The sequence below is a fragment of the Jaculus jaculus genome, chromosome 1 (assembly GCF_020740685.1).
Source record: "Jaculus jaculus isolate mJacJac1 chromosome 1, mJacJac1.mat.Y.cur, whole genome shotgun sequence".
Classification (NCBI taxonomy): Eukaryota; Metazoa; Chordata; class Mammalia; order Rodentia; family Dipodidae; genus Jaculus; species Jaculus jaculus.
In genome coordinates, this window is record NC_059102.1 from 35607528 (window position 1) to 35634220 (window position 26693).

The following is a 26693-nucleotide window of genomic DNA, read 5'->3' on the forward strand; positions in this document are numbered from 1 at the left end:
TGTGAACATTACCTCCTGGCCAACATCAGGTGCACAATAGCAACAGGAGAGTATGCCAAACACTGACAAGAGAAAGCTGGCTATAATGGCCAGAAACCCTCCTCCAACAATACACTGCCTCCAGGAGCTTTAATTCCAAAATTTCCATCAGCTGGGGACTTAGCATTCAGAACACCTAAGTTTATAGGGGAAACCTGAGTCAAATCACCACATTCCACCCCTGGTCCTCATAAACTCATAGCTGTACATGATGTGAAATACTGTGTATTCAGTCCAACTTTGAAGGTTCCTATAGTTTTTTATCAATCCTAATGATGTTCAAACATCCCCATAATGCAAGGTTTTTTAACTGAGCTGTAATACCAACCCTCTTCCCTACACCCATAATGGCACAGAATAAACACACTGTAAAGGATGGCATTGGGCATAGCAAAGAAACATTCAACCAATACAAGATTTAAAACAACCAGGGTAAACATCAAACTCGGTAGCTCTAAGTCCAGCAACTCTAGTCAGTGACAAATCTCCAAGTCCAATAATTCTAAACAATGACATGTCTCTGGAGTTCCAATTCCACCCCTCCAGCTAGGCTACTCACAGTCTTAGAAAACTTCATCTGGTGCCAAAAGCTCACCTTGGCAGCTATCTCATAGTCCTAGTATCTCCATTGGGTCTCTGCTGCAACCCACGGTTCATCCTCATGGCTGTCTATGGTCTCCTAGGGTCTAGGTAATCCACTGCCAATAGCCATTTCCAAAATACAAAACTATGTTGCAAATCCAATGATCCTCTCTTTTCTGCATTTGTTATAATCCATAATACCAGATAGGATGCCAACGTGTTAATCCAGGGGGGAGTAAAACAGACTTTGAAGAATGGGACACAACTTCAGCTTTCAGGCCCTTTCTGAAGAGTCTGCATTCTTCCTGTTGTCCAGATGTAGGCTAGCTGGCCCAATCTCAATGGTTGTAATCTCTCAAACAATTGCAGCTGAATGGGCAGCAGTTTTAGCCCAGAGATTTCATTTTTTCTGTGCCATATCCCTCTGCTCATAACAGTTTATTTCTACGCAATGCAGCCCTGCACAAGTTCTCAGAACATGGGCATAACAGCAAGCCTCTCACACAAACTACTTCTAGCCTAGTCCAGACAAAACTTTCTCATCCTTATAAGCCAAACCACACAGTCCATAGTTCTTACTGCCTTCAGGTCTTTCAAGTCTGACCAGAATAGTCCATCAAGCTGTACTTAAAGCACTGCAAAGTGTCTCTTAGGCCAAGATTTTCACTTCTCTCACATTCCTCCTTCAAAGCAGTTCCAAAACCACAGAATCAGCTTTCTAGGAGCAATAACCCCACTTCTCAGTACCAACTTTAATGTTGCAGTCAGGTTTGCATTGCTGGCAGAAAACACCTGACCAAGAGCAACTTGTAAGGAAAAAAGAGTTTATTTTGCCTTACAGATTTGAGGGGAAGCTCCATGATGGCAGGGAAAATGATGTCATGAGCAGAGGACGGACATCACCTCCTGGCCAACATCCGATAGAAAACAGCAACCGGAGAGTATCCCAAACACTGGCAAGAGGAAGCTGGGTATAATACCCATAATCTTGCTCCCAACAATAGACTGCCTCCAGGAGACTTCAGCTAGCTGGGTATTCTTAGCTGTATCAATTAATTTGATGTTAAATATTTTCAGGGTAGGAGCTTAAGGTGTTAGGTGTGGCTCTTAAGACTCTCAGAGTATCTACAAAGGTGTTCCTAGGGGTTGAGTTTCCCTGCTATGGGAGTATTCAAGTAGGCTGAGTGGAATAAAATACAGGTAGATTCTAAAAGTTAACTAAACACTGTATACATTCAATCAAAAACAGCCCCAAGTATGTATGCCAGAGTAGTTATTATAACAACCAGATCCTCTATCAACATAGAGGTTAAGATTTCTGGTCTGTTGTGGGATCCAAGTCAGCTTGTGACCAAGTGAGATCCTTCCCTGGTGCAATCCCAGTTACCTTGGATGATTTTGGTCTCAGTCAAGTTGCTGCCTGGTCGTTGGGCTGCTGTTCTGATTTCTGGAGCTGGGCACTGGCTTTTACTGTGGGGCAAACCGAGCCTGGCAACTGTGGCTCTGCAGATCAGCACCCCTGCTGCTGGAATTGCTGCTGCTAAAGCTGCCTCTGATGGGTCTGTCAGCAGCTGAAGCTGCTGCTGCCTCTGCTGGTGCTGTAGCTGCCACTTCTGGAGCCACTGCTGCTGCTGAAGCTGCTGCTGCTGGGTCTGCCACTGCTGCTGTTACTGGATCTGCTGCTGTTGGGGCTGCCGTTACCAGTGCCAGGGCCACTGTTACTGGTGCCGGAGCCGCTGATGTTGCTGCTGAACTCTGCTCCTGCTTGGATCCCACTGTCGGCCCAAGTTGGCGTGGCCGGTGCTCTGTTTGCTGGAGCTGGGCTCAGGCAGTGGGGGAGGGGAGGGAGCCATAGCTGCTCTAGTTCTCTCGCTGTTCCACATGTTCTACCTCGTGGTCTGCTCCTCCGTTGCTCACTGCCGCTCTCCCTTCATGTTTCCTGAGTTGTGGAGAACGCCGGTGTGAGGGGAAGCTCCCCACACCTGGCTTTTCCTTTGGGTGGAGCCGGGTCTGGCCGCTGCCGGGCTGCTTTTGCTGGTCTGTGCGGGCTCTGGATCTCTTCTACTTCTCCACTGCCGCTTCAATTTGTTATTCACCTCACTTTTTAGGAAAAGTGTGTATTTTGCTGAGTGTTTTTGGTCTTTTTTCCCCCTAGGCTGCTTTGGCGTGGTACCTGCGCCACCATCTTAACCAGAAGTCCCTCCGGGAGACTTTAATTCCGAAATTGTCATCTGCTCGAGACCTAGCATTCAGAACACCTAAGTTTATTGGGGGCACCTGAATCAAACCACCACAGTTTCCTTACTTTGTAGTCACAGGACTTTATTACATTTTCTGTTTTAATCCTTACCACACTAAAGTGTAGTGTTGTAGTTCAATTTTTGTCTTCTCTGCCAAACAGTGGCTCCCTTAGCGAAGAAACAACACCTGTCTTGTTTATCTCAGTAGTAGCATGTCTTGCAAAAATAGTAGCTCTTAGTATTGTTAGCCCTTAGTATTTAACCCTTATGCTACACATACAGAACACATTCAGGCATCCTGAGCCTTCTTTAGTTAAAGAAAAAATGTTATTTTGTTTGTTTGGTGTGTTTGTGTGTGTTTTCAAGACAGCATCTACATTCTATCCCAGGGTAACTTGTAATTTACGCTAGCTCCAGGATGGCCTCAAACTCCCATCATTGATCTCCTACCTCAGCCTCCTGAATGCTAGGAGTACATGCACGACTACACTCGACTATTGTTTATTTTGTTTGATTTAATTTTGAGGCAAGCCCAACAGATTGGCCTTTAAAAAAATTAATTGATTGATTGATTATTAATTTTTTATGTAAGAGAGAGACAGAATTGGTGTGCCAGGGCTTTCAGCCACTGTAATGGAACTCCAGACACATGTGCCACCTTGTGCACATGTGCTCCCTTGCACGCTTGTGTCACCTCATGCATCTGGCTTACATGGGACCTTAGGCTTCAGAGGCAAGCACCTTAACCACTAAGCCATCTCTCCAGCCCTCTTATTTTTTTAAAACATGTCCTGGTCTCAAATTCAAAATTTTATAATTAATTAAAACTTAAAGCCAGGTGTGGTGGCACACACTTTTAATCCCAGCAGTCAGGAGGCAGAGGTAGGAAGATCGCTATGAGTTTGAGGCCACCCAGAGACTACATAGTGAATTCTAGATCAGGCTAGAATGAGACCCTACCTTGTAAAACAAAAAAACCAAGCAAACAAACCAATGAACAGAAGATAATACCAAACTTAAAAATCCAAGTATAAAGGCTCAGGCCTATATTTCTAGCAATTGTGTGGTACAGAGTCATCCTCAGCTACATAGAGAGTAATAATTTGAGGTGATCATGGACTACATATGATCCTGTCTCAACAAAGCAAAACTTGATGCTGTGATTTTCATCTTGAGAAGAATCCTAAATTTTGCATCATATGTTTATTTTCATCAGAATAATTTGTACAGTTTTCTTGTTTCTACATCCACACTACATTCCAAAACAGACTTTAAGCCAAGAGCATGACCTTTCATTGGAATATGTGTTGACATTAGAAGATGGTGTTTGGGGGATGGAGAGATGGCTTAGCAGTTAAGGTGCTTGCCTAAGGATTCATGTTCAACTCTCCAGGTCCCATGTAAGCCAGATGCACATGATGCAAGCATGCAATGTCACATATGCACACAAGGGTGTGCACAGTCGAGTTCAGTTGTAGTGGCTGGAGGCCCTGGCCTGCCAGTTTTTCCCCCACCCCTCTTAGGTGGTGAAAGAATGTAAGAGCCAAAGGAAGGGTAGGACTCCTTGCAACCTGCTCCTCCAGACACAAAATGGCCTGGATATCCATGACCTCACAGTGCCTGACACAATCTACACAAAACCATCATAAAGGAGGAGAAGATCATGACATCAAAATAAAAGAGAGACTGATTGAGAGGGGCGGGGATATGATGGAGAGTTGAGTTTCAAAGGGGAAAGTAAGGGAAGGGAGCTAATTACCATGGGATATTGTTTACAATTATGGAAGTTGTCAATAAAAAAATAATAAATAATTTTTTTAATAAAAAGCTGGAGAGATGGCTCAGAGGTTAAAGGCACTTGTCTGCAAAACCTGATGACCTGTGCTTGATTCCCAAATGCTCAAATAAAGCTAGATGCACAAAATTTGCAAGTGCCAGGAGACCCCAGCATACCCAAACTCTTTTTTTAACATCTATCTCTTTCTGTCTCAAATAAATAAATAAAAGAATAGAACTTTGGTTAAAAAAAAAAATCTGGTTTTTGTTTGTTTGTTTGTTTTCCAAGGTAGGGTCTCGCTGTAGCCCAGACTGATCTGGAATTCACTAGGCAGTCTCAGGCTGGCCTCCAACTCATATCAATCCTCCTGCCTCTGCCACTGAGTGCAGGATTAAAGGTGTGGGAATGATGACTCTTCTTTTAGCACCAGTTCATATAGATGCTGATCTGGCATAGGTGAATGATGTAGATAGATGCTGACTCATTAATCCATCCTGTGATTAGTGTGATACATCTTTACGTGTGGAAATCACCCTTCCTTCCACTTTATTGAATCAGATTTATTCTGACTCTAATTAAAACTAATAGCCAGTCTGTTTAATTATGTCTAAAAAAATTTTTTTTGGTCGGGGGAGGTTTCAAGATGAGTTCTTACTCTAGCCCAGGCTGATCTGGAATACTTTCTGTAGCCCCAAGCTGGCCTCAACCTCACTGTGATTCTCCTACCTCAGCCTCAGTACTGGGATGAAAGGCAGGGACCATTATGTCTAGTTAATCTATTTAATTCTTATCATGTGCCAGGTATTGTGTGACTTATTTTCATTATTAATTTTATTTTTTATTTGCAAGCAGAGAGGCAAAATAGAAGAGAGACAGAGAGAATGGGCACACCAGGACCTCTGGCCACAGCATACAAACTCAAGACACATGTGCTTCTGTGCATCTGGATTATGTGGGTCCTGGGGAATCAAACATGGGTCCTTTGGCTCCAGAGGCTAATGCCTTAGCCATTAAGCCATCTCTCCAGCCCTATTTTCACTATTCTTTTGAGTTATAATAAACAATACTGTGACATAGGGACTATTGATAATCTAATTATGTAGGAAAGTGCCAAAGGCTAAATAAGTTGATTAAGATTTAATAACTAGCCAGATGAAATGGCTCACATTTGTAATCCTAGCATTTGGGAGGATAAGGCAGGAGGATTGCTCAACTTTGAGGTGTGACTCTGTTTCAATGTAAACAAAAAACTCAGACTTGACAAATTTTTTTATGTGTGTTATTCCAGAGCACAAACTCTTTACCACCCACTCTAAGTTTTCGATGAAAATTAATTGTCTTTTTAAAATTTTTATTTTTTTGCTGTGCTTAGAATTGAACCCAAGGCCTTGTGCATCTAATCTGTCACTAAGCTGCATCATTAGCCTTCCTATGCTTGCAAGTATTTTCATCCCTTAGTTAATATACTGGCTTATTGTTTTACAGATAATGCATAAAATAATTGATCTGGGTTATGCCAAAGATGTTGATCAAGGAAGTCTCTGTACATCTTTTGTGGGAACACTGCAATATCTGGTGAGACATATATCATTTCTTTGAATTTAAGTATATAAAAGTCTCATTTCTTTTTTTTTTAATTTTTATTAACATTTTCCATGATTATAAAATATATCCCATGGTAATTCTCTCCATCCCCACCCCCACACTTTCCCATTTGAAATTCCATTCTCCATCATATTACCTCCCATTACAATCATTGTAATTACATATATACAATATCAACCTATTAAGTATCCTCCTCCCTTCCTTTCTCCACCCTTTATGTCTCCTTTTCAACTTACTGGCCTCTGCTACTAAGTATTTTCATTCTCACACAGAAGCCCAGTCATCTGTAGCTAGGATCCACATATGAGAGAGAACATGTGGCGCTTGGCTTTCTGGGTCTGGGTTACCTCACTTAGTATAATCCTTTCCAGGTCCATCCATTTTTCTGCAAATTTCATAACTTCATTTTTCTTTACCGCTGAGTAGAACTCCATTGTATAAATGTGCCACATCTTCATTATCCACTCATCAGTTGAGGGACAACTAGGCTGGTTCCATTTCCCAGCTATTATAAATTGAGCAGCAATAAACATGGTTGAGCACGTACTTCTAAGGAAATGAGATGAGTCCTTTGGATATATGCCTAGGAGTGCTATAGCTGGGTCATATGGTAGATCAATCTCTAGCTGTTTTAGGAACCTCCACACTGTTTTCCACAATGGCTGGACCAGATTGCATTCCCACCAGCAGTGCAGAAGGGTTCCTTTTTTTCCACATCCCCGCCAACATTTATGATCATTTGTTTTCATGATGGTGGCCAATCTGACAGGAGTGAGATGGAATCTCAATGTAGAAGAGTCTCATTTCTGAAGGTCATGAATATAGTAATTCAAAAAATGCAGTATCATTTTCTTGCAGTATTGACATTTAAAGCATTTTCTCTTTTTTAAGGCCCCAGAGCTCTTTGAAAATAAGCCTTACACAGCCACTGTTGATTATTGGAGCTTTGGGACCATGGTGTTTGAATGTATTGCTGGATATAGACCTTTTTTGCATCATCTGCAGCCATTTACCTGGTAAGACATGGATGAGAACTTTGGTGTACCTACTAGTAATAGAAATTTTTTCCGTTGTCTGCTTTTTCTTCTTCTCCCCTTTCCTTAGTGGTATAATTGAATGAAATTAAATGGCAAGAAGTCTTGAGAGTATTTGTGAGAATCTGGTTGTGACCTGGGGTATCTTGTTTTTGTAGGCATGAAAAAATAAAGAAGAAGGATCCAAAGTGTATATTTGCCTGTGAAGAGATGACAGGAGAAGTTCGATTTAGTAGCCATTTACCTCAACCAAATAGCCTTTGTAGGTAAGTGTACTTTAGATGGGGAAGTTTGCCTCAGTTTCTACAGGGTTATAAAAGAACTATATAGTTGTCTGTTTTCAAGTAGCATTATCTAGTAGAACTTGACATGGAGATAGAAGCATTAAGTTATCTTTGTTGGTCACATGAAGCTTTTTGAATTTTTGAGCACTTGAAAGGTGGCCAGGGGCTGTTGGTGTGTTACAGTCATGGCCTAGTAAGCTTGAGGCTCTGACTTTGCTTCCCAGTAATGGAAAAAAAAAATAATAATGTCTTCTGGGACTGCAGAACTGAATTTTAAATAAATAGTAAATATAACTAGCACTATGATTAGTAAATATCCATATTGGACAGCACTTGTCTAATGGAATTGAGAACCATTGCCTATGCTATTCTGCTGACTGCCTTAGATGCTGAGAAGACCAAGACCCAAGGGATTAAAAAAAAAATGGATCCTCTGAAGAATGGAATTGGACTTAGCTTTTGGAATTGCCAGTAACAAACTTATATGAGTTTGGAGTGTGTTTTTTATGTTTTTATTTACTTACGTATTTGAGAGAAAGAGAGAGAATGGGCACACAGGGCCTCTAGCCACTGCAAGCAAACTCCAGACACATGTGCCACCTCATGTATCTGGCATACATGGGTACTGAGGAATTGAACTCGGATCCTTAAGGTCTTTGCAGGCAAGGGCCTTAATGGCTAAGACATATCTCCCGACCTGTGATTTTTTTAAAATATCTATATATATATATATATATTTCTATTTACTTCTTTGTAAGCAGAAAGAGAATGTGCATGTTTGTTTTGCTTTTAAGATATGGAAGTTTGTCTCATTATTTCATGAACTATTTGAAAGTGGGCAAGGAAACAGGTAACCTCTGAAATATAGAAAAGTTGGAACATTATATTCACTCAATGTTTGTTAATTTTCCAGTTTAATTGTAGAGCCCATGGAAAACTGGTTACAGTTGATGCTGAATTGGGACCCACAACAGAGAGGGGGACCTATTGATCTTACTTTGAAGCAACCAAGATGTTTTCTATTAATGGATCACATTCTGAATTTAAAGGTTAGTTCGAATAGTATGTATGTTTCTTGAACTGAAAACATTTTTTAAGTTAAAACTTATATTTCTGAAGGGAATTACCATAGGATATTATTTACAATCATGGAAATTGTCAATAATAATAATAAATAAATAAAAACTTACATTTCTTGATTTTGTGCATCGATATTTATATCTGTTGTCTAGAAAAGTTAAATCTGCTCCTCTATTTGTAAACTGTCATTTTATAATTATAGGAGATCTCACTTTGGAGAATGAGTACAGAAAAAATGCCTTTTATTCCTCTTCTCCTTTTCAAAGTATCTTTCACGTTATTGGTGATACAGCAAATAATTAACAGTGTTATCTTTTTTCTTATTTATTCAGATAGTGCACATCCTAAATATGACTTCTGCAAAAATAATTTCTTTTCTGTTACCATCTGATGAAAGTCTCCATTCACTACAATCTCGTATTGAACGTGAAACTGGAATAAGTACTTGTTCTCAAGAACTTCTATCAGAGACAGGAATTTCTCTGGATCCTCGGAAACCAGCCTCTCAATGTGTTCTAGATGGAGTTGTAAGAAAATTCTTTTTTTTTAAATTATTATTGTTATTTATTTATTTATTTGCAAGGAAGGAGAGACAGACAGATAGTGAGCCTCTAGCCACTGCAAATGAACTCCAGGTGCATGTACCATCTTGTGGATCTGGCTTTATGTGGATTTGGGGAAATCAAACCTAGGTCCTTTGGCTTTGTCAGCAAATTCCTTAACCACTTAAGCCATCTCTCTAGCCTGTCCAGCCCTATTTTTTTAAATATTTTATTTATTTATTTGAAAGAGGGAGAGAGGATGGGCATGCCAGGGCCTCCAGCCACTGCAAATGAACTCCAGATGCATGTGTCCCCTTGTGCATCTGGCTAATGTGGGTCCTGGGGAATCAAACCTGGGTCCTTTGGCTTTGCAGGCAAATGCCTTAACCACTAAGCCATCCCTTCAGTCCCTAGTCCTATTTTTTGAAACAAGGTCTCACTATGTAGCTCATACTGGCCTCTGGCTCTTAATTTATCTGCCACAGCCTCCAGAGTCCTGGAATCGTTGGACATTTTTGTTTTCAGTTGGCATAATTATACATATTTAGGGGATACAGTATAGTGGTTCAATATATAATAAACCAGGGAGATTTGGCATTTTCATCTCTTCAAATGTTATTATTCTATGTGTTGAGAACTTTCAGACTTCCTTTGGTTATGTTAAAGTGTATTATCATTATGTAGTCTATAGTTAACCTCTGTGCTATAGAAAGTGTGGATAAAAAGTAAATAAAACTTGTCTCAATAAAATAAGAAATCTGTATAGAGGGATTGCATATTCTGCATTTTATTTATTTATTTATTTGGGGTTTTCTCAAAGTAGGGTCTTGCTGTAGTCCAGGCTGACCTGGAATTCACTATGTAGTCTCAGGCTGGTGTTGAACTCACAGCAATCCTCCTACTTGGTCCTCCTGAGTGCTGGGATTAAAGGTGTGCACCACCACACCTGGCTACATTTTTTTCTTCTTCTTTTTTTGGTCTTTCAAAATAGGGTCTCACTCTAACTCAGGCTGACCTGGAATTCACTATGTAATCTCATGCTGTCTTCAGACTCACAGTAATCCTCCTATCTCGGCCTCCTGGATGCTGAGATTAAAGGCGTGAACCACCACACCCTGCTGGCTATATTTTTTGAAACATACTTAGAATCCTTGGAGGGCAGTAAATATTTATAATAATTTTTACATTTTTGTATTAGTGGTGACTGTAGTCATTGGTTTGTAATGTGAACAAGAAAGACACAACACATTTGTGATTTTAAACTTTATATATTTTGAACTTTTTCTTCAATGCCTATTCTCTCCCGCTTTCTTTTCCTTCTTATATTTGAAATTTGACCCTTGAAATTATATTAATGGTCTCTGAAGTCATGCAAGATGATAGTTGGGTGGCAAATATGTTTATGGTCATGACTTCTGTATTGTATTTTTCTTTTTATGATATTTATGGATGTATATCTTGCATGCCATATAATTTCCCAGTCCAAGGGTAATTCAGTAGTTTTTATAAACAAATTTAAGTCAGTATAAAAATATTTCCATTCCTTTAGTCTGTTAACTATAAATTTCCATTCTACCCACTCAAATAACCATTAACCTACATTTTGTCTATATAGATTATCATTCCTGAACATTTGATATAATGGAATCATATAATGTGTAGTCTCTTGTTTTATTCTTCTCTCATTTAGCATTGTTTTGGAGCTTTATCCATATTATAGGATGTATTAGGACTTCATTTTTTTGTTTGTTTTGTTGTTACTACATAGCCCAGGCTGGTCTCAAACCTATAAACATTCCTACCTCAGCCTCCCCGGTATAGGGATTACGCTTAGCTGATGTTAGTTCTCCCTCAAACCCCTTCACTGAACCTGTTCTTGCTAACCAGTCCTACTGTGATATCTCCCTTCTTCATCCTTGAAGGAATGTTGATAGCCTCAGTATTGTACAGGTCTTATGCAGATAATAACAGTTGTTGTGAAGTCAGGAATGCAACAGCTGGTCATTTTTCTTCCCTGAAATAGTTCTCCTGCTTTCATGTTACATGAGTTCCACTAACCTCCATTTGCCTCCTCTATATTTGTTCTTTTGAATCTGGTAATTGAAAATGTATATATACTTCTCAACTAAATTTTAGGTCCTAAATCTGTAAAATATATGCCTGTGCACATTGATGACTTTGTTCATTTGTACTTTAGAAATTTAGAAAACTTAGGATTTTCTAGAATTTTAATTGTTTGTTTCTTTTTTAGAGAGGCTGTGATAGCTACATGGTTTATTTATTTGATAAAAGTAAGACTGTATATGAAGGACCATTTGCATCTAGGAGTTTATCTGATTGTGTAAATTATATTGGTATGTATAGTCTGAACTTGAATTCAGAAATTATGTGACTTTTGGCTCTCAACCTAATTAATAGAAATGATCTTTTGGCATTTTTGTTCTCTCTCTCTCATACTTGAGGTTTCTATTTGTGGTGAGAAAAATGGATTAGTGTATTTGAAAGTTAAAAAGGTTATTTTTAAATTATCACTAGATCTTTTATTTAGAAGACTTTCCTTCCTTAGGACAGGGCTGTCACAGATAGAATGAAACTGTTATGAACTAAACCTACTTTTTAATTATTCCTTCATTATCTATGCATGTTCATATATTTGCACATGTTTAAATATTTGCCCAGCTCATCCTATATGCTTTCTTTAAGGTGAATTCATAGTCCAGGAGATGATAGTATTTAAAAGTAGCAAAGACTTTAGTGGATTGTGTAGGAGATGGAGCTTGTTTTAAAATTTGAAAGAACTAAATAATTTGGGTTAGCAGAGAAAATGAGTATTCTAGATTAGAAAGAGGCAAGGAACAAAAAGACAAAGGAATAATCTCAAGTTCTTTGGGGGTAATGATTATGTCATTTTTATTTTTCCTTATATCTGGAGCAGGGCTATTACATTGTAGGAAAGTTCTTTCTCCTATCAATTTCCAGCATCTCCGGGAATGCTATTTGGAAAGGAAATCACAGAGAATGACAAGTGAACTAGATAGTTTTGAAAGTAATTCACCTCTTCTTTCTCTCATCTTGCCTATAGTACAAGACAGCAAAATACAACTTCCAATTATTCAACTGCGTAAAGTATGGGCTGAAGCTGTACACTACGTGTCTGGGCTAAAAGAAGACTATAGTAGGCTCTTTCAGGGCCAAAGAGCAGCCATGTAAGTGGATTCTGTTCTTTTAAGGTACAATATCATATGTTCAAGAATTCATCGTTCCAGTTTTCACTAAGAAATATTGCATGCAATACTAAAATAATGCTGTAATTTGAAATGTCATATTCTGATTAGACCTATAAAATTCTTTTTTAAAACAATATTTTATTTTTTTGAGAGAGGGAAGAAAGAGGGGAAGAGGCAGAGAAAGATGGGTGCACCAGGGCCTATAACCAATGCAAATGAACTCCAGACACATGTGCCACCTTGTGTATCTGGCTTATATGGGTAGTGCGGAGTCAAACCTGGATTCTCAGGCTTTGCAGGCAAGTGTCTTAACCACTAAGTGATCTCTCTAGCCCGAAACGTGTAAATTTCTTACTAATGGTCTGAAACCACCCAGTTTACCCTGGCTTGAAAATAGTAGTTCCCAAATGGTCTTAGTATTTTGCTTGACTCAGAATATCACAGCAGGAAGTCTTTAGAGACCAAATCCTAAAAGTCAAGTGTTTCTTATAAATTGATAGCTAGGTTTTAGAATGTTGCAGTTTATGTTTGTAAATCGTTATCCAGTGTCTCTGAAGGTTATAATTTTGTTTTGTTTTTCTATGTCTTAGGTTAAGTCTTCTTAGATATAATGCTAACTTGACAAAAATGAAGAACACATTGATCTCAGCATCACAACAACTTAAAGCTAAGTTGGAGTTTTTTCACAAAAGCATCCAGCTTGACTTGGAGAGATACAGTGAGCAGATGACTTATGGAATATGTAAGTGTTTTGCTATAACGTATTTGTAAGGAATGTTGGGTCTCTTAAAATCATCTGCTGTTCTGACTTGTTGGCTCATCTACAATTGTAATTTAAGTTCACATTAATATGACAGATAACTTAATTCATTAAACTTGTTTGAGTGTTAACGTTTTGTTAAATCCCTTAGTTGAGCAATTAAATTGGGAAAAACTCTAGAAAAGCTAAATAATGCAGAAGTGATTTAGGAATGTGATTTTTTGTTGTTGTTATTTATTTGGTTGGGATTTTTTTGTTTGTTTGTTTTTGTTTTTATTTGAGAGAGATAGAGTTAGAAAGAGAGAGGGGAAAAAAAAAAGAATGGATGAATCAGGACCTCAAGCCATTGCAAATGAACTCCAGAAGCATGCTTTACCTTGTGCATCTGTTTTATGTGGATCCTAGGGAACTGAATTTGGCTCCTTAGGATTTGCAGGCAAGCACCTTAATCACTAAGCCATTTCTTTAGCCCTTATGGGTTTTTTTGTTTGTTTGTTTTTTAAGCAAGGTTTCACTCTAGTTTAGGCTAATCTGAAATGAAGCTCATTCTGGTCTTTTACTCACAGTATCATCCTACCTCAGCCTCCTGAGCATTGGGATTATACATGTGTGCAGTCAGCTTCACATTGCTGGGAGAAAACACCCAACCAAAAGCCGCTTGTGCAAGGAAAGGGTTTATTTTGGCTAACAGACTTGAGGGGAAGCTCCATGATGGCAGGGGGAAGTGATGGCATGAGCAGAAGGTGAATATCACCTCCTGGCCAACATCAGGTACACAATAGCACCAGGAGATAGCACCAGGAGAATGTGCCAAACACTGGTAAGGTGAAGTTGGCTATAGCACCCATAAGCCCTTACCCAACAATACACTGCCTCCAGGAGGCTTTAGTTTCCAAATTGCCACTACTTGGGAACCAAAACATTCAGAACACATAAGTTTCTGGGGGAAACCTGAATCAAACCACCACATTACTTCCTTCCCTGGTTCCCATAAACTGATAACCATACATATTGTGAAATGCAATGCATTCAGTCCAACTTTAAAAATCCCCATAGTTTTCATCAATCCAATGACGTTCTAGCACCCCCCCCCCATAGTCCAAGGTCTCTTAACTGAGCTCTAATAATAATAATGATGACATAGAATAAACATTCACCCTGCAAAAGTTGGCATCGGACATAGCAAAGAAATAATTAACCCATACAAGATTTAAAACAAACAGGACAGACATCAAATTCTGTTGCTCAAGTCCAACGATTCTAGCCAGTGACAAGTCGTCAAGTCTGATAATTCTAACAAGCAATGACTCTCTGGAGTTCCAATTCTGCCCCTCCAGCTAAGTTACTTATAGTTTGGTACATGAGTTTGGAGTTTGTTTGCAGTGGCAAGAGGCCCTAGTGTGCCCATTCTCCTCTTCTCCTTCTCTCTCTTCCTCTTCTTGAAAAATAAATAAATAAAAATATTTTTTTAAATTATGAAGGGCTGGAGAGATGGCTTAGGGGTTAAGGCGTTTGTCTGCAAAGCCTAAGAAGCCAGGTTTGATTCCCCAGAACCCACGTAAATCAGATGCCCATCATGGTACATGCATCTGGAGTTCATTTACAGTGGTTAGAGGCCCTGGCACACCCATTCTCATTAATTCTGTCTCCCCCCTCCCTCCCTCTCATAAATAAATAAACAAAATATTAAAAATAAAAACAAAAAATCTAAACTTGATATATTGAGAACCAAAATAGAAGTTTAGGAAATGTAAAGGAAGTCATCTTGGAACTAAGACATTATTAGTACATTTCATCACCCTCTAGTTCTCTTTTTTGGATGATCTAAGTTTAGTAAAGAGGCTTCATTTGATGCTTTGATGGATTTTCTTAAAGCAAGCCTAAGTGATGGGCTGGAGAGTTGGCTTAGTGACTAAGGTACTTGCCTGCAAAGTCTAAGGACCCAGGTTGTATTTCTCAGTACCCATGTAAGCCAGATACCCAAGATGGTGCATATGTCTGGAGTTCATTTGCAGTGGCTAGAAGCTGTGGTGTGCCCATTCTCCTTGGCTCTCTCTGCCTCTTTCTCTCTGTCTCAAATAAATAAATAAAAATGTGGGCCTGGAGAGATGGCTTAGCAGTTAAGGCGTTTGCCTGCAAAGCCAAAGGACCTTGGTTTGATTCTCCGGGACCCACATAAGCCAGATGTATAAGGTGGGACATGCATCTGGAGTTCATTTGCAGTGGCTGGAAGCCCTGGTGTGCCCATTCTCTCTCTCCCTCTCTCTGCCTATTTCTCTCTCTGTCAAATAAATAAATAAAAATAAAGTTTGTTTTTTTAAAAATTTGAAAAAAGTGATAACTCATGGGAAGTGCTGAAAGAACCATTAGGTGAGGTTCTATAAATAATTCTGAAATAAAAACAAATATTTCTAAGTGAAAAAATATTCTGGGAATAGTAACATGTATCTGTAATCCTAGCACTGAGAAAACAGAGACACAGGGATCCCTAGAACTTGCTTGCTAGTTAGCTAGTTTAGCCTAACTGGCGAGCTGCAGGCCAATAAGTGACCCTGTCTCAAAACTTTTTTAAAAGGTGGGAGGCATTCTTGAGAAATGACAGATGAGGTGGTCTTCTGGCTTCCACATACACACAAACATGTATGCACATATACATACACACACATAAAACCAGATTTTTAAAAAATCTCCCCAGCTGAGGAGATGGCCCAGTAGATAAATTGTTGGCTATGCAAATGTGAGTGCCTTAGTTCAAATCCCCAGGACCCATGTTAAGCTGGTGGTAGCACAAACACCTATAATGCCAGTGCTCCTGTGCTGAGGTGAGACCTGGAGACGGGAGAGTCCCCAGAAGTGTGTTGGTTCCAATCTAGCTAGTCTGCTGATAGGTGTTGCAGTGGACAAGAGACCCCTGCTTCAAATAAGGTAGAGGCAAAGACAACACTTCTCCACAAGCACACTGGCATGCACACACCATCACTCATAATGAAGATGCACACATAATACTCAGTTAAGTGAATAAATTTACAAAGCTATTTTCTATGATTGATGTTTTATTTTATTTGTGTATTATAGACATTCTGGTGAAAAAAAACACAATTATTTCATTAAAATACCTTTGGTTTGTCAAAAACAAACAACTATTTAGATAGAATGAAGTATATCTAGATTGCTGATATTAAAATATCAAATGAATCTTCACTTTGACAGTGATACTTTTAAGTTGTAGGGGGAAAGGAAGAAAAATGAATGAACTATCTTATGAAAGAATAGCTTATGAATCTATATAATAGTCATAGTGAGATTCCTTTGGGGTAGAGGAGAGGAAGAGGTTTCTGTTTATATATCCTTTTATAGTTATTTATTATTTTGGCAGTGTTGGGATTCAAACCCAGATCCTTGTTATTCTTGACAAGTGTTGTACCATTGAGCTGCATCCTTAACCCATGATTGATTTTTTTGAAAAATGTTCATCTATTACTGTGTGTATGTTTGATATATGTACATGATTATATGTAGGTTTGTATGCATGTAAGTGCACTTGAATATACTTGTGTAGAAGCCAGAGGTAAACACATGTCTTTTTCAATTGTTCTCCACCTCAATTTTTTATACAAGGTCTCCTACTAAGCCTGGAACTCACCAGTTCAACTAGAATAGCTAGCCAGCAAGCCTTTTGGATTCTCCTGTCTCTGCCTCTCCAGCGCTGGGATTATAGATGTACACTGCCACTCTCAATTCATTAATGTGGGGATTAGTGATTGGACTCAGCTGCTCATGCTTGTGCCGGACGCGTTTTCCTAGCTGAGCCATCTCTTCACCCTCATGTGTTACTTCAAATGTTTTTCTTATATTTTAAAGAAAAAACTATATTACTTTCCTAGGACTTCCATAACAAAAATACCATAAGCAAGCTGGGCGTGGTACCACACACCTTTAATCCCAGCAGTCTCGGGAGGCAGAGGTAGGAGGATCCCTGTGAGTTCAAGGCCACCCTAAGACTACATAGTGAATTCCAGGTCAGCCTGAGCTAGAGTGAGACCTGACTTCGCAAAATACCATAAGCAGTATAATTTAAGGCATAAATGTAAAGGTTCACAATTCACACAACTAAAGTCCAGAATCAAGGTGTTGACAAAATCATGATTCCTCTGAAATCCATAAATAAGATTCCTTCCTGAGGTTCCTAACAATCCTTGGTGTTCCTTGTCTTATAGTTGTGATTGTCACATGGCATTCTCCCCTTGTGTTCTTTTATCCCTGTATCTGTACTTTAAGGACATTGATCATGCTGGATTAAGGGCCTAGCCTAATCCAATGTGAGTATATGCATAGTTGATTACCTCTATAATGACCTTGTTACCAATGAGGTCACATCCTGAGGTATTGGGGGTTAAGGCTATGATAAAACTAACTCTTTCAGAGATGTTTTAGACAATATTGTATCTTTGATATTGATATAGCAAGGAGGCAATCAAGCAAGTATTTAAATCTATGATTATTTCAAAGATAACCAATGTAGACCTTTTTATTTTAGCATCAGAAAAAATGCTAAAAGCATGGAAAGAAATGGAAGAAAAGGCCATTCATTACGCTGAGGTAAAGTCACTGAACTCTAGTCTTAGTATGTAAATAATACTTACCATGTCATTTTGTAAATTTAGACAAATACCTCATATACGCTATATCTAGAAAGTAAGATACCATAGTGGATAAAAACAAGGGATCTGAGCTAGCTTTAGCCTCAGCTTCTATATTAGATTGAGAGAAGAGTGCCTTTTTGGTAGGGTATGAAGATTAAGTGGGAATCAGTATTAAGTGGTAAGCATCACTGTACTTTTCCTGATTAGTTTATATCTAAACTAATGGCTACACATGCTGGTTTACCTGGGACAGTCCTCGTTCATACCTGATGTTTTCCTAGCAGCATTCTTTTTCATTCTCAAAATTATATTGGTTCGGAAAATAAATTACATAGTCTCCTTTGGTATAGATCATTTTCTGTGTGGCAGATTTCCATCTTAGCCTATATGGCCATCCTTAAGACTGTTATTTTCCTTGGTGCCAGTTCATGGTTACTCAAAAGATGTGGATACGGCATTCTGGGTAGAGATGCAAGAAACGTGAATGATTTTGGTGGCGTCATTTTGTTTTGTTAGAGACCCTTTTGCTACTTTGCTTCTCAAAGAACAAAGCAGATGCTAGTAGTTTACTGTTGTCAGAAGAAACCATTGAGTAGCATGGATTTTTTTTTAAAGATTTTATTTTTATGTATTTGTTTCTTTATTAAAGAGAGAGAGGGAAAGAAAGAGATAGTGTGAGAATGAACACACCAGGGCCTCTAACCACTGCAAATGAACTCCAGATGCATGTGCCACCATGTGTACCTACCTGGCTTACGTGGGACCTGGAGAATTGAACCTGGGTCCTTATTCTTAACAGGCAAATGCCTTAACCATTAAGCCATTCCTCCAGCCCAGCACAGATGTCCGCATGTGAAAATTACGGGTCAGAAGCCGTGGTGTGGCACACTTATAATCCAAGCACACAGTAAACTAAAGCAGGAGAATAACAGGTCTAAGGACAGCCTGAGCCATGAAATAAGACTCTCTTTTTTAAATTTTATTTATTTATTTATTTATTTATTTATTTGAGAGAGACAGACACATAAAGAAAGAGAGAGAATCTGAGACTCTGTCTTACTAGTAAGTGAACAGTTAATTAGCTTTAACCAAATTACCTTTCTGTACTATAATATTTATTTCAGAGTTTTAAAAACTGAGTGTGGTAGAATGCTCCTATAATTCTAGCCCTCAGAAGGTAGAGGTAAAAGGATCATAAATTTAATACTCACTATATAGCAAGATTGAAGTCAGTCTGGACTACATGAAACCATGAAGCCCTGCAGAAAGAGGAAAGGGGGGTGGAGGGAGGGAGGCAGGAAGGAAGGAGAAAGAAAGGGAAAGTTAAAGTTTTGTATTATAATGAATTGCATTGAATTGTATGGTGGTAAAGTTTGTTATTTTCCTTTGTATTTCCATCATATTTTAGGTTGGTGTCATTGGATACCTTGAGGATCAGATTATGTCTTTGCACACTGAAATCATGGAACTTCAGAAGAGCCCATATGGAAGACGTCAGGGAGACCTGATGGAATCTCTGTAAGGATGTGTTTGTGGTTTTGGTTTTGATTTTGTAACTTTGTAGCCTTGTCCTACTCTATAGTATTCCTTTACCTAAATATAGTGGCACAATATTTAAAAAGTAAACTATTACTTAGTCATAGTAAGTTTTGGAAATAACTCTTTGGGTTGATCTTCTCTATCTTTTTACAAAGTTTCTTTCGTGAGTTAAGAAATTTCCAACCATATTGAAATTATAGATTCTTTCTCTACTTCTGGCCCAAGGTATTACTTCATAAGTTCCCTAATGGGGTTAATTTCCCAACTGTCTGGATTTAAAACTTTAGATTTTCTTTTTAATCATGATTTTTTTTTTTTTTTTTTTTGAGGCAAGCCCTAAAGATTGGCCTCTTTTTTTTTTTTTTTTTTTTTCCTTTGGTTTTTTCAAGGTAGGCTCTCACCTCTGGCTCAGGCTGACCTGGAATTCACTCTGTATTCTCAGGGTGGCCTCGAACCCATGGCGATACTCCCACCTCTGCCTCCCGAGTGCTTTTAATCCCAAGTGGGATTAATGGTGTGAGCCACCACACCTGGCTAGATGGCCTTTTTTTATGTGAGTGTGAGAGGGCTCCTTGTGTGCATGTGTGACTTTGCATGTTTGCATCACTTTGTGCATCTGGCTTACATGAGACCTGGAGAGTTGAACGTGATTCCTTAGGCTTTGCTGGCAAGCACCCTAACCAGTAAGCCACCTCTCCAGCTCTTAATCATGATTTTTACCTACTTAAATGTTTTTGGTTCAAGGGTGTTATATTTGTGGTGGAAGATCAGAACAGTTATATGAAGGATCATAAAACTTATTTTAAGAACTTGTATTGTTCTTGTTTATTACTTAGTGCAATGCTTTGTAAGATATTTATTGACAATTTATACTTTTAAAATGGAATTATATTATTCATTTCAAGTTATGAATTATTGAATCATTAAATTACCTTCACATGTAAGTATGTTTTCTCTTGTAGGGAACAGCGTGCCATTGACCTATATAAGCAATTAAAGCACAGACCTATAGGTAAGACGTTTCCATCATTGTATTGGAAGGCACTTTAAGAAACTATCAGTAGTTTAACAAACTTGGTGGATTTCTAATCTTTTAAAGTGTAGAATAAATTCCTGTTTTGGAATTACTGTTGAGACATTTATGGCATAATTGCTTTAATTTTATAAAATTTAAGAGAAAAAAGTAATAAGAATATTAAAGTAGAAACATTTTTGAGGGGCTGGAGAGATAGCTCAGTGGTAAAAAGGACTTGCTACCATTACAGGTTTGATGGTATGGGTATGTAAAGCCAGGTGCACAAAACAGCTTCTTTTTTGCGCATGCCTTGGCTGTAGCATGAAACTTAGTGAAGCTTTTTTCCTCAACGAACTGCACATTTATATATATATATATATGTAAAATAAATAAATAGTCAATTACCTTTAAAGTCAACCTCATTTAAGCTCTTAGGACAAGGGCAGAATGTATCCAGTTTCTTTAGCAACATCTAAACTGAACTGCCTCTAGCCTAGTTACTTAGTACTTGTTCTCTGAAACTTTGTGAGCCAGGCCTCCACTGTCTCCATTTTTCTCAGCATTGTTTTTGTCTTCTGACCTCCCACCAGAATGGCCCATTAAGCCCAGATAACTATATTCAAAGGCTTTTCTAGCCTAAAGTTCCAAGCTCTTGCATATTTCTTCTACAAACTAGTTCCAAAGGCCTATGAACCGCATGGTCAGTTTATTACAGCAATAGCCAGACTGCTGGTACCAGTTTTCTGTATTAGTTACTTTTCACACTGCTGTGACAAAACATCTGACAAAAGAAGCTTAAGGAAGAAATGTTGATTTTTGGCATACAGCTTGAGGATATACAGTCCATCACAATGGGGAACATATGGCAGCAAGAGTTTGAAGCATTTGATCACATTCAGTCCACATTCATGAAACAGCTTTCTCCTTTTATGAAGTCCAGGACTGCAGCCCATGGAATGGCACTTCACACTTTTAGGGTGGGTCTTCCCACCTCAAATAACCAAATTTAGAAGATTCCTCACAGACATGGCCAGAGATTTGTTTCTGTGGTGATTCTAAATTCTGTCAAATTGAAACTGAGATTAACCATCACATGTGGTTTAAAGGTAGATAAGACTATTCTTCTGAAATACAGCCAACTAAAGTCTCTGAGTATATGGTGATAAATGTCAAACATACTTGTATATTATACACACAACCATGTATAACTTTATTTTTGATGTATAATTATTATTGAGTCCTTATAACCCCCTAGTCCTTAGATTTATTGATAATATTAAAAATATTAATCCCATTTTTATTTTAAATGGTGTTATGTTAGCTTTTCCTGGACAGTTAAAAAAATGTTAGTGTACCAGTGGCAGACTAAAGAAATGATTCCACCCAAGTCTAGCTAGCTAAACCAGTGAGTTCAAATTAGGGCTGCTTATAGGAGCATGAGCAACTCACATATGGGTACAGTTCTGAAGAAAGTGTATTGGGCTGGAGAGGTGGCTTAGCAGTTAAGGTGGTTGCCTGTGAAGCATGAGGACCTGGGTTTGATAACCCAGTCCATGTAAACCAGATGCACAAGGTAGCACATGCATCTGGAGTTTGCAGTGGCTAGAGGACCTGGTGTGCCCATTCTCTCTCTGTGTGTGTCTGCTCCTCCCCCTCTCCCTCTCCTTCTCCCTCTCTCTCTCTCTCTCTCTCTCTCTCTTCTCTCTCTCTCTCAAATAAGCAAATAAAATTTTTAAAATGTTTTTTAAAAAATAAAAGAAAGTATATCTCTTTCAGAAACCTTCATATCCTTGGGAAGTGGATGAGGCCTCAAGAACCCTTCCTTCTAGCAACCCTTAACTGGCTATATATCAGGGAAGGAACAAAGCCTCATGATCCTCACCCCTTCCATGATAAAGCATAAGTAGACTCTTGTGTGGTTATTCTGGAGGTAATCACACCTTCTGAGAGTTGAAGTGGTTAATGGAAATGTCTGGAAGACAGTGTTCCACAACAAATGTAGACGATTTTTAGACTAGTTTTAAATATTAAAGAGATTTTGAAGAATTTTATGTTTGGAAGCTAATATGTTCTACTACAAAGGTCAAACCTACTTACTATCTTTTATAGATCATTCCTACAGTGACAGCACAGAGATGGTGAAGATTATTGTGCACACTGTGCAGAGTCAAGACCGTGTTCTCAAGGAGCTGTTTGGTCATCTGAGGTAGAAGAATTGCTTTATTTATTCCTAAAAGCCAGGACACTTATGTTCCTTTCAGAGTATCATGATCCTCTTTGGTAAATATACTGGACCCTACAAATGTTCTAGCAGTATGTTAGGATGCGTGGGCACAGTTGAACTCATTCATAAATAAGTCCTGTTGTGTTTATACATTACTTTGAAGATCAGCCAATAAATGCCATCTTGATTGTGGTTTATTTCCGCATCTGGGTTCGCAAGTATGGTATACAGTCTTGAGGGATGTGACAAGTATCTGACACTGATTTAATCTCTCTAGCAAGTTGTTGGGCTGTAAGCAGAAGATTATTGATCTACTCCCCAAGGTGGAATTGGCCCTCAGTAACATCAAAGAAGCTGACAATACTGTCATGTTTATGCAGGGAAAGAGGCAGAAAGAAATATGGCATCTCCTTAAAATTGCCTGTGTAAGTAATTTCTAGTGAATGTGTCACGGCATTGCTATTACTCCATAAAAGAATTTTTGCCATGTCCTCTTCAGTGGCTCTATTTTGAATTGGGTTGATGCTCATGTTCCTTGTCTGGTGTCTTAGTAACAGTGGAGATATAGAACTTCTGCATTATCACTTTGCTTTCCCATTCCTGGTTTGTGTGTGTGTGTTTGAAGACAAGGTCTCACTCTATAGTCCAGCAACTATGTAGCCCAGATTGGCCAAGACTTTGCAGCAAGTTTTATGCCTTAGCCTTGCAAACGCTGGGATTACAGGTATGATCCCATAACTGTGTGGTATGAGCCACTATACCTGGCTCAGTTCCTCTTTTTATAGTTCTCCCAGTCCTAAATCACTGTGGTAACCCATCCCAACTTTGGGTAAGTATATCTGACTAGTTGATAAACCAAACCTTTAGTCAGCTGCCCCTCTCTTCCAAATTAAAGTCAGTTGTATTAAATGAGTTAGATGCATTTAGTTTGAATCAATGAAGAAAGGGGCCAATGACAGGATTGCTAGTGGTGATAAAAATAGTCTTGTACAAAAACATTGTGATTGTGATATAAGTAGTAAAAGAAGTGTAAGTTTTATCAGTATGGTAAGAAAAAACTGTGAATCAATAAAAGTGCTTGCCTGCAATGTATTGATTTTTTTTCCCCCTTCAGACACAGAGTTCTGCCCGCTCCCTTGTAGGATCCAGTCTAGAAGGTGCAGTAACCCATCAGGCATCAGCTTGGCTGCCCCCAGCTTTAGCAGAAAGTGAACATCCTCTGGCATGCGTGGTAACTCCTCAAGATGGGTGGGTTCACTTTGCAACAATAGATAGTTGTATTTTCCAAGCAGTAGTATGAATGAGACAGTATAGCACAGTGGTTATTGAGGTCTTCAATCCAGGATTGAGTCTTGACTGTTTCTTTGTAATAATTAATAAACTAATTTACCTCACTTTTTTTTTAATGAGAGGGAGAGAGAATTGGCATACCAGGGCCTCTAGCCACTGTAACCAAACTCCAGATGTGTGTGCCACCTTGGGCACATGTGCAACTTGGTACATTCATCAAGTTGTGTGACTGGCTTATGTGAAATCTGGGGAGTTGAACCTGGGTCCTTAAGCTTCACAGGCAAGCAAGCACCTTAACCACTAAACCATCTCTCCAGCCCCTACTTCACTTTTTTAATGCTCATATTTTCTTACTTTAAAATGAGACTATGGAACTGCTAAGAGAATTCGACTAAACAATGTTTGTAAAATGCTAGAGAACTATTGCTAATAACTTATTAGCTCAGTCAAAGCTCTAAGTCATTTCTCTGTTACTGGCTTATCAAATTCTTTTTCCCAAACCATATTCCTTCACTAACCATTTATCTTAATGAAATATTCTGCTACCTTTTTGCATTTGTCATTTGTTGGTACTGGAATTCCTTTTTTTGAGGGGGGGGAAATAATATATTTTTTTAAATTTTTATTAACATTTTCCATGATTATAAAATATATCCCATGGTAATTCCCTCCTTCCCCACCCCCACACTTTCCCATTTGAAATTCCATTCTCCATCATATTACCTCCCCATTACAATCATTGTAATTACATATATACAATATCAACCTGGAATTCCTTTTTAATAAAGTAGCGAGAGTTACTTTAATTTGTAACTTAATATTTTTTAAATCAATTTTTCACATAAGCTCTAGTTTGAAGTTCTGCCTTTGCTTTTATTAGTTCCTACTCTTCTGCTAAAAGCTGAATGACTGTCCATCTCTGTTATTTTCTCAGCATAAGGTGTGCCGTGTCCAGAGCCAGTGGCTCTTTGCTAGCTTTATTGTCACTTTTTTTCACAATTCATGGAGACCTCTGCAGCAACAGCATTTCCTGGAAGCTCTGCCCATAATTAGTTTTGCAGAAGTGCAGCCATGTTACATCACTGCTCAGGAAGTCATGCAGTTGCACATTCTGCACTCTGCTTTTATGAGAGAAAAAGCACATGGCAGGAAGGCAAGCTGATATCAGGTATTTTGTTGTTTTAAAGAAAGCAAGATCCAGGGTGTATCTTGGGGGTCATAGATGTGGCCTAATATCAATACATTACAAGTATAGCAATAGACTTTAGGGAATACTATATTAGAGTTGAGTGAAGTGAAATTTTTTTAACTTTTAAAAGTAAAATTTTTAGCCGGGGTTGTGGTTATTTATAAAAATATATTTGATATGTTTTTAAATTATTTTAAAAATTAAAAAAAAAATTCTGGTGGGAATTCTTCATAAAGGAAAATTGATCTTAATCATAATGTATCCATTGCACTTTACCTCAGATTAAAAGATTGTTAGCCTCAATTTTTCCATCTTTTGGATAGTAGCTCAGCCAGCATTTAGTAGCCATGGCCTACAACTGATTGGTGGAGAAGGAGCTGAGAGAAGAAGAAAACATGACAGTAGAGGCTATATGTTAACAGAAAAAAATGTGAAGGTATAAAGCAGAATTAGGATTTCTTTCAAATAGAAACATTCAGGGACACTTGTTTCTGGTTAGCTCTTCTATCACAGCTTTCTTTTTTGGGCTGTCCTCTGTGATCGGCTTGCTTGTTTTCCTTTTCAGTGCTGTTGTCTGTAGTTGTCAACCAGTTTTTATTCTTCCTTGATCTCTGCATAACAGTTGTACGTTTGAATCCTCTGTGCCATATGTCTGAAGTAAGCTTGTTGGTGTTTTTACTATTAGAAGGAAATAAAAACATTCCAGAAACAAAAGATGGTCCCTCATTTGACTATGCCACAGGGAACTTTTTTCGCACAAGTTAGCATTTTCAGGGTAAAATAAGTTATAAGTACCACTTGTTTTAAAGGAAAATCTGGTTGGAATTATAGTGGATTTCCTACTAGCATTAGGCAGACAGTGGCTTGGATTATGTAGCACTTTGTCTCTGGGTGGGGAGAATGAAGAAACTGAAGATTATAATAGTCAGCTTGGAGTGCTGGGTTGCAGGAAGGACATTGATCATTCTGACCTAGAAGACCAGAAAGTAGATGTAACTCATCTAGCTGATACTGAGCTTTAAAATCTTTGTTCTTTCATCCAACAGAGAGAGTTTAGCACAAATGATAAAAGAAAATTTGAACTGTCTTGGCCATTTAACTACTATTATTCATGAAGCAAATGAGGAGCAGAGCAGTAGTATGATGGTAAGTGCAATGTGACTATGGGTGTATATTGCAAATATGTTGGACATAAAAAGTTTCATTTTCCATGTTGGCTATATCTGGCATTTGTGATATGTGTATATGGAGAGAAGGGGGGAAAGAGAGAGAAAGAAAAGAACTTAGAGAAAACATTTAAGGAATGTCTCAAACTTCATTTTTGTTATTATTCAGGAATGTACTAGCATTTTCTCATCAGTAAGTATTTAGTAACATTTTGGTCAAATAAGCATTATTTACAATATGATTACTAAATTTGAGTGGGTTGTACCTTTTTGCTCCAGTAATCATTTTTTTTTTCCAATAGGATGGGACTTGTACTCTAATTCAGTCATGCCATTTGCTGCATATAAAATGAATTATGCTAGCATAGTTCTAATTAATATTAAGATTTATTTGCTATGAACTGCTGATTTGTTAAGACTTGGAAAAATTACAATAAAATGTTTGTTGAATTAGCTT

At 38.3% G+C, this 26693-nt stretch overlaps 1 protein-coding gene across 4 annotated transcripts in view; it reads left to right on the forward strand.

The window, feature by feature from the left end:
- Positions 1–26693, forward strand: part of Chuk (component of inhibitor of nuclear factor kappa B kinase complex) — a 45366-nt gene that overhangs the window by 17093 nt on the left and 1580 nt on the right. For 2 of the 4 annotated variants that reach the window (XR_006633158.1, XR_006633160.1), the window contains 16 exons: positions 6124–6213; positions 7135–7259; positions 7436–7543; positions 8475–8610; positions 8974–9168; positions 11435–11537; positions 12266–12389; positions 13001–13152; positions 17708–17769; positions 19222–19331; positions 20315–20364; positions 22477–22573; positions 22869–23016; positions 23706–23822; positions 24816–25049; positions 26117–26216. Coding sequence is in view for 2 of the 4 variants with exons in the window: in XM_045132169.1 (XP_044988104.1) it covers positions 6124–6213; positions 7135–7259; positions 7436–7543; positions 8475–8610; positions 8974–9168; positions 11435–11537; positions 12266–12389; positions 13001–13152; positions 17708–17769; positions 19222–19331; positions 20315–20364; positions 22477–22573; positions 22869–23016; positions 23706–23839; positions 26117–26216 (1734 nt within the window). In the remaining 2 variants the exon portion in view is untranslated. Of the gene's footprint in view, positions 1–6123; positions 6214–7134; positions 7260–7435; positions 7544–8474; positions 8611–8973; positions 9169–11434; positions 11538–12265; positions 12390–13000; positions 13153–17707; positions 17770–19221; positions 19332–20314; positions 20365–22476; positions 22574–22868; positions 23017–23705; positions 23840–24815; positions 25050–26116; positions 26217–26693 lie in introns of all 4 variants that reach the window. The other 2 variants (XM_045132169.1, XM_045132179.1) reach the window with 2 other exon arrangements.